We start from the raw sequence: 13,650 nt of genomic DNA on the forward strand, positions 1-13,650 counted from the left end.
GACTGCTCTTCCAGAGGTCCTGAGTTCAATTCCCAGCAACCACATGGTGGCTCACAACCATCTGTGATGGCATCTGGTGCTCACTTCTAGCCTGCAGACAGAAAGCTGTATACATAATAAATAAAATAAATTTAAAAAAATTTAGCAGCCTCAGCCTCTCAGTGCTGGCAAGTATCTGCCACGCCCTTCATAGTTCCCAGAAGCCTTTGGGAAGGACCTTTAGAGAGAGCCCAGCAGAGTACAGCAGGGGACAGCAGGGACCCTCTGTGGAGAGTCAGTTGTCCTCTGCAGGTGAGCTCTTGTCCGTCTTCCCTTTCCATAAGCAACACTTCATTTTACTTCTGGGAATTGTGCTTCAGGGCTTTCATGTATGCTGGGTCCTACCCCAGAACTACACTAAAAACATTTTTTAATTTATTATTTTATGGGTATGGGTGTTTGGTCTGTGCATTGTATGTATGTATGTATGCCTCGTGCCTGCGGAAGCCTGAAATTCCAGATGCTTGTGAGCCACCATGTGGGTGCAAGGATGCACCCAGGTCCTCTGGAAGAGCAGCCAGTACTCCTAATTACTGACCCATCTCCCCTGTCCCCTTGGCTCGTTTGTTTTTCTTTTTCTTTTTTTGAAACAGTCTCATATAACCCAGACAGATTTCAAACTCTGTAGCCATGGATGACCTCAGTGTTTTATCCTCACGCCTGCCTCTAGCTCCCAAGAACGGGATTGGAGGAATGTGCCCACATGCGTGGTTTACATAGTGCTGGGATCTCAGCTTATGATCCCAGCCAGGCAAGACAAGTACCAACCGAACTACACCCGACTCCATAAGCTTTAATGGCAAGTTTCACTAAGTTCCCAGAGCTGGCTTTGATCTCACTTTGTACGGTTGCTTTCAATCCTCCTGCCTCAGCCTTCTGAGACTAGCTAGTATTACAGATTCATGCCACTAAGGCCACCAGGCCAGGTTTCATGCTCCCTTTCCTGTCTTTCTGGTTCAACTGCCCTGTGCACTTAGGGCTCCACCCCAAGAGGCTCCTCCTGGTTCTTTCTTTGGAATCAAGGTTTCAGAGCCTCAACTTCAAATACTTGGCTGCCTTTTAGGACCAGGCCCAGGCTCCAGAGCAGCCAATGCCGCTGAGCCTCAGCTCCTGGGGCTCCAAGTTCAGCCCAAGTGTCACACACACACACACACACACACACACACACACACACACACACACACGCTCATGGGATTGCAAACTTCCATTACAGAAAAGGAAGGCCAGGGGCTCTCGCCCATTCCAGCCCCTGCTCCTCACTCAAGTCACTGGTCCTTCGTCTCCACCACACTTAACAGGCGTTCTCCTCAACTGTGGGGGACTCCCCCACAGCATTTGGACTTCCCACACCAGCTCTTTTCCAGCTCTTTTGTTGTTGTTGTTGCTCACTGCCAGCAAGCTTTCCTCGACTCCCCCGAGTGTGTTCCTTTCCCTTCTGACTTCAATTCAAAATGTCAGCCTTCACCACCTTCATCATCATCATCATCATCATCATTTTATTTTAATTTTTTTTATTTGGTTTTTCAAGAGAGGGCTTTTCAGCCTTGGATGCCCTGGAACTCTGTAGACCAGGCTCACTGAGATCTGCCTGCATCTGCCTCCCGAGCGCTGGGATTTAGGGCGTGCACCACCACTGCCTGGCAAGCTGCCTCATTGTCTATGGTTTCCATACCTAGTCTCAGAGCTCCCAGGCACCCCTCCATTTCCCTGGGGGAGCCAGCCATTGGGGAAGCTTCTGGTGATGCTTCGTCATACACCAAATACTGGAAATGTGTGTATGGCAGTTCCTATCCTGTCTCTGAGGGTCTCTGCCTCCCAAGTGACTGACTTAAGCATGAGGGCTCTAAAAAACCTAAGATTTATTTATTTTATACGAGCATGCTGTAGCTGTCTTCAGACACACCAGAAGAGGGCATCGATCCTGTTACAGATGGTTGTGAGCCACCATGTGGTGGCTGGGGAATTGAACTCAGGACCTCTGGAAGAACAGTTAACCACTGAGCCATCTCTCCAGCCCTAAAAAAACCTTTGGTTCCCTGCTCACCTTTAATCCCAGCCGTCAGGAGGTGGAGGCAGGCAGAGCTCTCTGAATTTGAGGCCAGCCAAGTCTACAGAGTTCCAAGACAGCCAACACTACACAGAGAAACCCCGTCTCCAAAAAAAAACAAAAGAGAACACTTGTTGCTCTTACAGAGAACCTGGTTTGGATTTCCAGCACCCACCTTGAAGCTCACAACCATCTGTAACTCTAGTCACAGGGGATATGATGTCCTCTTCTGACCTTTGAGGGCATCAGGCATGCACTTGGTGCATATACATACATACATACATACATACATACATACATACATACAGGTGAACACTATACACACAAAAGAATAGAGTAAATCTAAAACAGAAAGGAAAAGTTTTTTTTTTTTTAATGGCCTGGGGGTGGGGCAGTAAGGGTGATGTAAAGTGAATAAATAAAATTAAATAAATTATTTAAAACATTTTAATAAAAAAATGGCCAGGTGTGATTGGTGTATCCGGTACTTGGGAGGCAGAGGCAGGTGGATCTCTGTGTGTTCCAGGCCAGCCAGGGCTGTACAGTAAGACCCTGACTTCAAACCAAACCAAACCAAACCACGTCTTGAATAGAAAATGTATAGAAGAGAAAAACCAAGTCAGGGAGAAATGGAGATGTTTTTGCCTTTGTTTAACATCAATTTCTCGAACCCGATCTCAGTGTCCTCTCGCACCTAATGTCCCTTGTCCGTGTCACCTCTTCAGGGAATGCCCTACACACCTTGTCATAGAAACCTAACCTTTTTGGTGTATCAGCCTGCTCCTGCCTCATCGAGGGTCTTACCCATCAGTGCCTGAACCCTTCACTAGCCTCATCTGCCTGGGTCCTGCCTTAGCCTCCTTGAGAGGTCTGGGGCCTCCTTTCTTGCCTTCTCCAGTTTGCTTTTCTGCATGCTGATCAAGTGGTCATTCCCTTGCTTAAAGCTCCTTCATGGCTCCCCAGTGTCCTGTTGAAACTTTTTAGCCTGCATTCAGTGCCTCTTACAACCTGGACCTTACTCTCTCTACACATCCTCTCCATGTTACACACACACACACACACACACACACACACACACACACACACAGAGTCTCAAACTTCCTTCATTCCCACATGTCCCATTTCTGAACTCCCAAGGTCAACGACTAAAAAAGTCTCTCTGAGTCCACCCTGTCAGCTCCTACAGGATTCCGTCAGCGGGTGGGGGAGGGGTCCCAGCCTGGCACCCCACCCCCTCCATTCCAGCCCGGGACTCAGGTCTCTAACAACAGAATCAAAGCCACTCAGCAACGCTGGAAGCCATTCAGGGGGGCCTGAGCCCCCTCATCCCAAGCCAAGAGGGCTTTGGGGGAGGGGTGCAGCCCCTGGTAGACTCACCGTGTGGCCAAGGGGGTCAAGGGGCGTCAGAGAGACAGGGGCTGAACTCATAGAGAGAGAGAGAAGTGTGGTTATCTTTCCCCCACTAGGAGGACTAGCTAGGGGCGATCATCAGGTTGGGAGGTCTAGGCAACCAAGCCAGTCGTTCAGGAGTAAAGGCAGAGTAGTGACTGGCAGCCAGGGCACCATGGCCACCATCCAGTCAGAGACTGACTGTTACGACATCATTGAAGTCCTGGGCAAGGGCACTTTTGGAGAGGTGGCCAAGGGCTGGCGTCGGAGTACAGGAGAAATGGTGGCCATCAAGATCTTGAAGAACGACGCGTACCGAAGCCGTATCATCAAGAATGAGTTGAAGCTGCTGCGCTGTGTACGAGGCCTGGACCCCGACGAGGCCCACGTCATCCGCTTCCTTGAATTCTTCCATGATGCCCTCAAGTTCTACCTGGTCTTTGAGCTATTGGAGCAAAACCTCTTTGAGTTCCAGAAAGAGAACAACTTCGCACCCCTCCCTGCCAGGCACATCCGAACTGTCACACTGCAGGTCCTAAGAGCGCTGGCCCGGCTCAAGGAGTTGGCTATCATCCATGCTGACCTCAAGCCAGAAAACATTATGTTGGTAGATCAGACCCGCTGCCCCTTCAGGGTAAAGGTGAGTGAAGCTACGTGGGAACAGCTTTGCTTAGTCCTGGGATGCTCTGCTAACACACGGGTCTCCCCAGTCAGTTCCTGAACCCCAAGCTGCCCCTCCTTGGTGCTGTCTAGCCATCTTCTATATCCCATCCCAGTTCTTTGTTTTGTTTTGTTTTTGAGACAGTGCTGATGTGGCTCAGGCTAGCCTTGAACCCACTGTGTAGCTAAGGATGACTTGAACTCATGACCTACCTGCCCTCCCTGTCTCTGCTACCTAAGTGCTAGTCACCCAAGTCACCACAGCCAGCTCACTCTGTCGTGTTTTGTTTTTTGAAGACAGGCTCTCATGGCATCCAGGCTGGTCTGGAATTTGAGTGGGTTCTCCCTCCCAAGTATCAGGATTTCAGGGATTCGCCACCATGCCTGGCTTCTCCATCTCGTCTCTGAGGTCCTTTCTGTTGAGGACTGGGGGTCTTCTGTGCTTCCCCTCTGGGCCCTGGAGCCTCCCCAACCCTGTTCCATCCAGTTTACCTCTTCTGCCTCAGGTCTGGGCCTTGTGGGTCTGGCATTGTAGTGGAGGAGACAGGAGCAGGGTAAGGAGTACAGTGTGTTGTGGATGTGAGGACAGAGAGAACAGGAGAGAGGATGTGGGGAACTGCTCAGACACAGGAAGTGGTGGACAGGGAGGGAAGTCTTGAGGGGAAGAGAGGCCATGGAAGAAGGGAAGAGTTTCCAGGTAGAAGGAACAGCCAGTACAAAGGCTCTGAGGTAGGAGCATGTTTAAGTATTCTAGCAACACACAAGGGAGTCCTGTGGAGTAGAAGCAGAATGATGGGGACACCAAGAGGGAGAAAATGATGTCAGGGAGGTAGGGGTGGGATTGTACAAATCCTCATAGGCACAGTCAAGAGTGGTTTTACTTTGGAAAAAAAATACATACACACATACATATATAATATACATATATATACACACATATATATGTATATATGTATATATGTGTGTATGCATACACACACATGCACACACACACATATATATGGATGGTATATATTATATATACCCATGGTTTCACAATGTATCCTTGGCTTGCCTTAAATTTGCTATGGAGACCAGGCAGGCTTCAAACTCATGGAAGATCCTTAAGCTTATAGATGAATTCAGAGGAGAAGGACGTGCTCGGACGTAGGTTCTCATTTTGGAGGGAAGTAGGACCGAGGAGGTAGATGGAATGATCCAAGTGGGAGTCCCAGGTAAAAGATGTATCTGGAATGTTTTGGATTCTGGGCAGATTTTAGAGCTAGAGACAACAGAATTGGTCAATGGGTATCATACTATGAGGGAGAGAGGCTGGGGAGATGCTCAGACAGTAAAGTCCCCACTGAACAAGCATGAGGACCTCAGTGCAGACCCCTAGCTGCCCCATAAAAAGACGGCTGTGGCAGCACATCTGTAATAGCAGTGGAGGCAGAGAGTGATACAAGAAGACATCCAATGCATGCGTGATGACACATGTGTGCACATGCATACGCACATGTACACACACACGTTTAGACAAATAAGGGCTAGCAAGAAGGCTCAGCCAGTAGAGGTGCTTGCTGCCAAGCCTAAGAACTTGAGTTCAGTAGACAGAACCCACATGGTGGGAGCACAGAACTGACTCCCTGACCCCCAGAAGCTATCCTCTGACCTCTACACATATACCACTGTGTTTACATATTCCCCCTCACTAAATTAAAAAAGGAAATTAAATTGGAGGGCAGGAGAAGGGCTGGAGAGGTGGCTCATGGTTAAGAGCACTGACTGCTCTTCCAGAGGTCCTGAGTTCAAATCCCAGCAACCACATGGTGGCTCACAACCATCTATAATGAGATCTGATGCCCTCTTCTGGTGTGTCTGAAGACAGCTGTAGTGTACTTATATATAATATAAGTATAATATATAATGGATCTTTTTTTTAAAAAAGGAAATTAAATTAATTAAAGTTTAAATTAAGTTTAAAAAGGAAGAAGTGCGAGGGAGAGCTGGGCATAATGGCAGACACCTATAATTCCAGTAGGTACCTGCACAGGTGGAGGTACATGGATTAAAAACTCAAGGTCATCCTTGGCTGTGAAACAGGTTCAAATCTAACCTGCACTTTCTTTATTTTTTTTCCAGAGCTGAGGACCGAACCCAGGGCCTTGTGCTTGCTAGGCAAGTGCTCTACCACTGAACTAAATCCCCAACCCTAGCCTGCACTTTGAAGGTCTGTCTGCACTACTTGAGACCCTGTCCAAAAAACAAGTGAGGGCTGGAGAGATGGCTCAGTGGTTAAGAGCACTGACTGCTCTTCCAGAGGTCCTGAGTTTAAATCCCAGCAACTACATGGTGGCTCACAACCATCTGTGATGGGGTGCCCTCTTCTGGTGTGTCTGAAGACAGCTCACTGTATTCATATAGATAAAATAAATAAATCATTTTTAAAAAAAGTGTGAGAGAGGTAGAGAGAACTCAACTTGAACCAGAGCCTGCTGATCTAAACAAATGCAAGCTAGGTTGTTTGACCCTCTGTTCCTGACCCCGAGTGGGCACCTAAGCTGTCCCCTCTTCCCCCTAGATCCCACTTCTTTGCCTGCTTATCTGTCAGCAAGACACTGGAGATGACTAAGCTGGCAGCATCACCCAAGGGCAGGGCTGGACCAAAGCTGCCTATACTATGCCTCTCCCAGCACCCCACTGAATGTATGCTAGAGACACAGAGACAGGCAGAGATGGGCATTTCTGCCCTGAGGGATGGGAGGACAGTGAGCTTAGAGGAAGAGATCTCTGTAGACCTAACGGGGCTCACACAGCACCTGGGGGTCCCTTGCACCCCTCCAGTTCTTTCAGAATGAAGGGACCTCACAAACCCTGGGTCAACACTCAGTGTCACTGAAGCCCTAGGGGGTGCTGAGTCCAGACTAATAACCATTTCACGATTGCCCTGTGTGCATGGAGGTGGGTGGGGGGCTAAATGCAAGGCAGAGGAGAGGGAAGCTATGAGTCACAGGGATTCACAGTAAGACTGGCAGAGTGCCACCTGGTGGCAAGGGGGAAGACAGGCTCCTGCCCATGGCCCATGGATTACCAAGAATCTGTAACGGGGCAAAGGCCTTTCAGGGCTTTCAGTGTCTGATGGTGATCATCCTAGATGACTTGGCTTTCAGGGTGGTAACTTTACAGTCCATGACACAGAAACAAAGATAGAGACACTGGGAGATGAGAGATTAGCTGAAGAGGCAGTTGGAGAGAGAGAAAGAGAGAAAGAGAGAGAGAGAGGAAGAGAGAGAGAGAGAGAGAGAGAGAGAGAGAGAGAGAGAGAGAGAGAGAGAGAGCGCCACCAGTGGTGGTGGCACATGTTTTTAATCGAGATCGGCACTTGGGAGATCGAGGCAGAGGCAGGTGGATCTCTGAGTTCTAGGCCAACCAGGTCTACAGAGTGAGTTTAAGGACAGCCAGCACTACACAGAGAAACCCTGTCTTGAAAAAAAACCGGGGTTGGGGATTTAGCTCAGTGGTAGAGCGCTTGCCTAACAAGCACAAGGCCCTGGGTTCGGTCCCCAGCTCCGAAAAAAAAAAAAAAGAAAAAAGAAAAAAACCATATGTGTGTGTGTGTGTGTGTGTGTGTGTGTGTGTGTGTGTGTGTGTGTGTGTATAAGGGAGCCAGCCTGGTGATACATGCCTATAATCCCAGATACTTAGGCTTCTAAGGCAGGAATATCATGAATTCGAGGTCTGCCTCAAAAACCTACGGCCAGAGTCCTCAGCCTAAAAGTAAAGGCCCAGAGTGGTGGTACTCACCTGTGACCTCAGTCTGGAGGGGGGCAGTTCATAGTCACCTGAGACTACACAAGTCTCTCTCTCACACACACACGTATATGTTTTTTTTTTTCAAGACAGGGTTTCTCTGTGTAGTGCTGGCTGTCCTTAAACTCACTCTGTAGACCTGGTTGGCCTAGAACTCAGAGATCCACCTGCCTCTGCCTCGATCTCCCAAGTGCCAATCTCGATTAAAAGCATGTGCCACCACCACTGTTGGCGCTCTCTCTCTCTCTCTCTCTCTCTCTCTCTCTCTCTCTCTCTCTCTCTCGTCTTTTTCTCTCTCCAACTGCTTCTTCAGCTGAGTATGAAGCTAGTCTGGGATACATGAAACCCTATCTCAAAAGACCAAACTATGCCAGGCGAGATGGCACACACCTTTAATCCCAGCACTCAGGAGACAGGCAGGTATCTGTCTGTCAAGGCTAGCCTGATCTATAGAGTGATTTGTAGGATAGCCAGGGCTGTCTCAAAACAAAAGAAAACAAAGCAAAACAGAACACCTAAACACCTTTGAAAAGGCCCGGAGCTGGCTGGAAAGGGACTAGGTGGTTAACTGCCCGACTGCTCTTGCAGAGGACCCATGTTGGTTTCCCAGCATCCATACTAGACAGTCCACAACTACCTGTAATTTCAGCTCGAGGGGCATTTGATTAATTTGGTCTCCGAGGATTCCAACACTCATCTGCACGAATTCTTGAGGGCACAAAAACACACAAAAAATAAAAATAAACCTAAACGATTCTTACCAAAAAAAAAAAAGTTGGGAGCCTAGCTCAGTAGTAGAATGTTTACCTCATATACGTGAGGCCTAAAGTTCAATCTCCAGGACCATGGAAGACAGACACACAAATCAAAGGAGGAAAATACTGATTGGTCTAAAACGCTTACTCAGTCCTGAGTTCAAATCCTGGCATCCACATGGTGGCTCACAACCATCTGTAATGGGATCTAATGCCCTCTTCTGGTGTGTCTGAAGACAGCGACAGTGTGTGTGTGTGTGTGTGTGTGTGTGTGTGTGTGTGTGTGTGTGTGTTATATTAAATAAATAAATCTTTAAAAGGCCCACTCATTTATCATCCATTCTTTCCTGAACCCTACAATGTGCCAAGCACTAGATCCAGGCCTCTAGAAACAAAACCTTGAGTGAAATACAAAGTTCTTATCATGAGACTGGAATTCTATTTTTTTTTCATTTAATTTTATTTAATTTTATTATTTCTTTTTTTTTTTTTTGGAGCTGGGGACTGAACCCAGGGCCTTGTGCTTGCTAGGCAAGTGCTCTACCACTGAACTAAATCCCCAACCCCCATTTATTTTATTTTTATGAGTGAGTGCCTGTGTATGGATGTATGGTGTTCTAAAAGGCCAGAGGGCTTTGGCTCTCCTGGAGCTAGAGTTACAGACAGGTGCGAGCTGCCATGCAGATGCTGGGAACCAAACCTGGATCCCCTGCAAGAGCAGCCAGTGCTCTCTCTTAACCACTGAGCCATCTCTCAGGTCCAGTTGGTTAAGTGTTTGCTGAACACAAGCAGAAGATCCTAAATTCAGATCCCCAGCAACCCCATAATAGCTGGGCTTGTCTTTATAATCCCAGGACCAAGGGCTTGTAAGGGCAGACAGAGGATCCTGAGGGCTCAGTCGCCCAGCCATCTGGCCAATGATGAACCCGAGATTCAGGTTCCTGGAGAGACCCTGCCTCAAAAAGTACGGTTACAGTGGAAGAGGAAGATAGAGGGCCTTTGCCCCAAACATGCACACATGGGTGATGACACCCACATATGCATATAAGCCCTTCCCCAACACACACAACCCCCCTAAATGAAATATAGATTATGTGGGCTGGAGAGATGGCTCAGAAGTTAAGAGCACAGACTGTTCTTCCAGAGGTCCTGAGTTCAATTCCCAGCAACCACATGGTGGCTCACAACCATCTGTAATGGGATCTGATGCTCTCTTCTGGTGTCTGAAGACAGCTACAGTGTACTTGTATATGATAAATAAATCTTTTTTTTTTTTTTTCGGAGCTGGGGACCGAACCCAGGGCCTTGCGCTTCCTAGGTAAGCGCTCTACCACTGAGCTAAATCCCCAGCCCCTAAATAAATCTTAAAAAAAAAAAAAGAAATATAGACTATGTGAAATGATGTTAAAGTCATAGCTGGGAGCTGGGTGTGGTGATGCACTGTTATAACCCCAGCCCTTGGAGAAAGGAGAACAGGAGTTCAAGGGTATCCTTGGCTACATAACCAGGTTGAAGCCAGCCTGGGCTACATGAGACCCTATCTCAAAACTAACCAACAAACAGAGGATAGAGGATATGGGAGAATTCTTGCTTACTGTGTAGGATGCACTGCAGGCAGGGGGAGGGTCCCAACTCTTATAGCCACAAATCCAAGCACAGAGAATCAGACATAGAGACACCTAACCCAGAAGCAATAGCTAGAGGACAGGGACAGGATCATTCCTAAGAAAGGAAGTGTGGACAGTTCAGAGCTAGGCAGACATGGAGAAACACAGGGATGAGTCTCAGGAGGGGCCTATTTTATCCACTCTGCCAGCCCACCTCTCCTGTGTTGCATGCCCTCTGCCCTCCACAGGTGATCGACTTTGGCTCGGCCAGCATATTCAGTGAGGTGCGCTATGTGAAGGAGCCTTACATCCAGTCCCGCTTCTACAGGGCCCCAGAGATCCTGTTGGGGTTGCCGTTCTGCGAGAAGGTGGACGTGTGGTCTCTGGGCTGTGTCATGGCTGAGTTACACCTGGGCTGGCCTCTCTACCCAGGCAACAATGAGTATGACCAGGTGCGCTACATCTGTGAGACCCAGGGCTTACCCAAGCCCCATCTGCTGCATGCGGCCCGCAAGGCTCACCACTTCTTCAAGCGTAACCCCCACCCCGATGCCACCAACCCCTGGCAGCTCAAGTCCTCTGCTGACTACCTAGCTGAGACCAAGGTATGAGGGGAGCATGCAGAGTGAAGACAGTTCGCACAGGGGGAAGGCGTGGGAATACTATATCAGGAGCAATATAGGTTTAGATCCTGGGGAGAACCAGAAACTTAAGAGTTGGTTGTCAGACTGGGGTAGGCCCACAAATCTGGTGGGACAGCCAAACTGAAGGTCACGGCCATGTCTCTCTGGCTGGACTGAAGGTCTAGGTGAAGTATGGAGCAGGAGTTAGGTCACACATACTCCCTGTAGCATCGGGAGAGCTAAGGATTGATTAGAAATCAAGAACAGGGGTTGGGGATTTGGCTCAGTGGTAGAGCGCTTGCCTAGCAGGCGGAAGACCCTGGGTTCGGTCCCCAGCTCCAAAAAAAAAAAAAAGAAAGAAAGAAATCTGGTACAAGAGGAAAAACTGGAGAATTGAAGCAGCAAGAGAGCTTCAAGTCAGATCATGGGCAGAAGCCAGGGCAATACTATTTGGCTCCCACAACAGGTGATTTTGGGAGCCCTGAGTCCAGATACATGTCCGGCTGGTGTCTCCCACACCCCACCAGGTACGCCCACTGGAGCGCCGCAAGTACATGCTCAAATCCTTGGACCAAATTGAGACGGTGAATGGTGGCGGCGCTGTGAATCGGTTGAGTTTTCCAGACCGGGAGGCACTGGCGGAACACGCGGACCTCAAGAGCATGGTGGAGCTGATCAAACGCATGCTGACATGGGAGTCTCACGAGCGCATCAGTCCCAGCGCGGCCCTGCGCCACCCCTTCGTGTCCATGCAGCAGCTGCGTAGTGCCCACGAGGCCACCCGCTACTACCAGCTGTCCCTCCGAGGCTGTCGGCTGTCCCTGCAGGTGGACGGCAAGCCACCCCCACCTGTCATAGCCAACGCAGAGGACGGGCCTCCCTACTACCGCCTGGCTGAGGAGGAGGAGACTGCAGGCCTGGGTGGTGTGACCGGCAGTGGGTCCTTCTTCAGGGAGGACAAGGCTCCCGGAATGCAGAGAGCCATCGACCAGCTCGATGACCTGAGTCTGCAGGAGGCCCGCCGGGGGCTGTGGAGCGACACGCGGGCCGACATGGTCTCTGACATGCTGGCTCCACTCAAAGTAGCCACTACCAGCCATCGAGTCCCCGACTCGGGCCCGGAGCCTATCCTGGCCTTCTACGGCAGCCGCTTGACTGGCCGCCATAAGGCCCGCAAGGCCCCAGCAGGCTCCAAATCCGACTCCAACTTCAGTAACCTCATCCGGCTGAGCCAGGCCTCACCTGAGGATGCGGGGTCCTGTAGGGGCAGTGGTTGGGAAGAAGGAGAAGGCCACACAACTTCCACAGAGCCGTCTGCCATCCCACAACGGGAAGGAGATGGACCCAGCATCAAAGACAGGCCCATGGATGCTGAGGTAAGTGGGTGCACAGGCTGGCACCCAGAATTTAGTCAATGGTGGCGCACAGGTGACAGGGCCATGCTTCCTACAGATAGAGCATTTGTCATTTCAACGCAGGCCTAAGATTCAGTAGACACTGACCTCCTGCACGAGGTGACACCGATTCCCTCAGGACTGGACAAGGCTAAGGATGGGACAGAAAACAGACACCTAGTGACAGGCTTGTTAAGGAATGGGTGAGGTGCTGGGTGGTATGGTACACTGTAATCCCAGGAAGCTGAAACAGGAGGCTCATCTCAAGATCAAGTCTAGTTGGGGCCATAACAAGACCCTATCTCAAAAAGCAAACAGTAAGTTTCCCTCCCCTCCAAAAATGCTACAGATTTAGCTCTGCAGTGGAGTCCTTGCCCAGTGAGAGACTGGGGACTCTCCTTCAGTGGCACACAGAGTGCATACCAACGTGAGGGACTGGGGATATAATTTTGTGGTAGAGCCCCTGCTAGAGTCCCTTGGTAAGGCCTGGGAGTTGTGGCTCAATGGTAGAGCCCCGCCTAGAATCCCCCAGGGAGGGGCTGGGGGTGTGGCTCAATGGTAGAGCCCCTGCTTAGAATCCCCCAGGGAGGGGGCTGGGGGTGTGGCTCAATGGTAGAGCCCCCCCCCTAGAATCCCCCAGGGAGGGGCTGGGGGGTGTGGTCCAGAGGCAGAGGATTTGCCTGGTCTGCCCAGGCATCCATCTCCAATACCTTATTGCAACATGGGAAGGTCAACCCAGGGAGTGAGGGCCTTCATGCCTGCTCACCCCTCCCAGTAGACAGGTACACACCTCAGCAGGTACCCATAATTCTTGCTGATGTTCTTTTCTCTTCCTCTTCACAGAGGTCAGGCCCTGAGCTCTTTGATCCCAGCGGCTGTCCTGGAGAGTGGCTAAATGAACCAGAATGGACCCTAGAGGGCATCCGGGGGTCTCGAGCTCAAGGGCTTCCAGCTCGCCATCCCCACCCACACGGGCCGCCCAGGACCACCAGCTTTCTGCAGCATGTTGGAGGGCACCACTGATGGGGACTCACCCTAACGTTTCTTGGGCTGGGCTGGCGTCCCCCCTTTTGATCTGAAATGGCACCTTAGAGCCATCCTCTGAACCTACAGATTATTCTTACAGAAAAATAGAAATCCAGAATGTTCCTATTTCCCTGCCCCTGGCACATGTCTGTATCCCACCCTAAATGTTGGAGGTCGTCAGGGTCTGGCCCGAGTCCCTGAGGCCAGTGAGTCGGGAAGAGGCTGCACCCCATTGGCCATGCGTGTGCCCGGGCCTGCCTGCCTCTGTGTATTTCAATAAATAACTGTTCCAAACCCTGCTCCTGCCTGTTACCACTGGGG

At 50.1% G+C, this 13,650-nt stretch overlaps 1 protein-coding gene across 1 annotated transcript; it reads left to right on the forward strand.

Annotated features, from left to right (window-relative positions):
• The first annotated feature begins 3,397 nt into the window (after positions 1-3,397).
• Positions 3,398-13,623, forward strand: Hipk4 (homeodomain interacting protein kinase 4). Its single transcript, NM_001024776.1, is given in 4 exon segments — positions 3,398-4,115; positions 10,535-10,891; positions 11,437-12,285; positions 13,147-13,623. Coding segments are annotated over 4 exon segments (1,851 nt in total). The 5' UTR covers positions 3,398-3,650; the 3' UTR covers positions 13,327-13,623.
• The last annotated feature ends 27 nt before the right edge of the window (positions 13,624-13,650 follow it).

The sequence above is a fragment of the Rattus norvegicus genome, chromosome 1 (genome assembly GCF_021556685.1).
Source record: "Rattus norvegicus strain SHRSP/BbbUtx chromosome 1, alternate assembly SHRSP_T2T, whole genome shotgun sequence".
Lineage (NCBI taxonomy): Eukaryota > Metazoa > Chordata > Mammalia > Rodentia > Muridae > Rattus > Rattus norvegicus.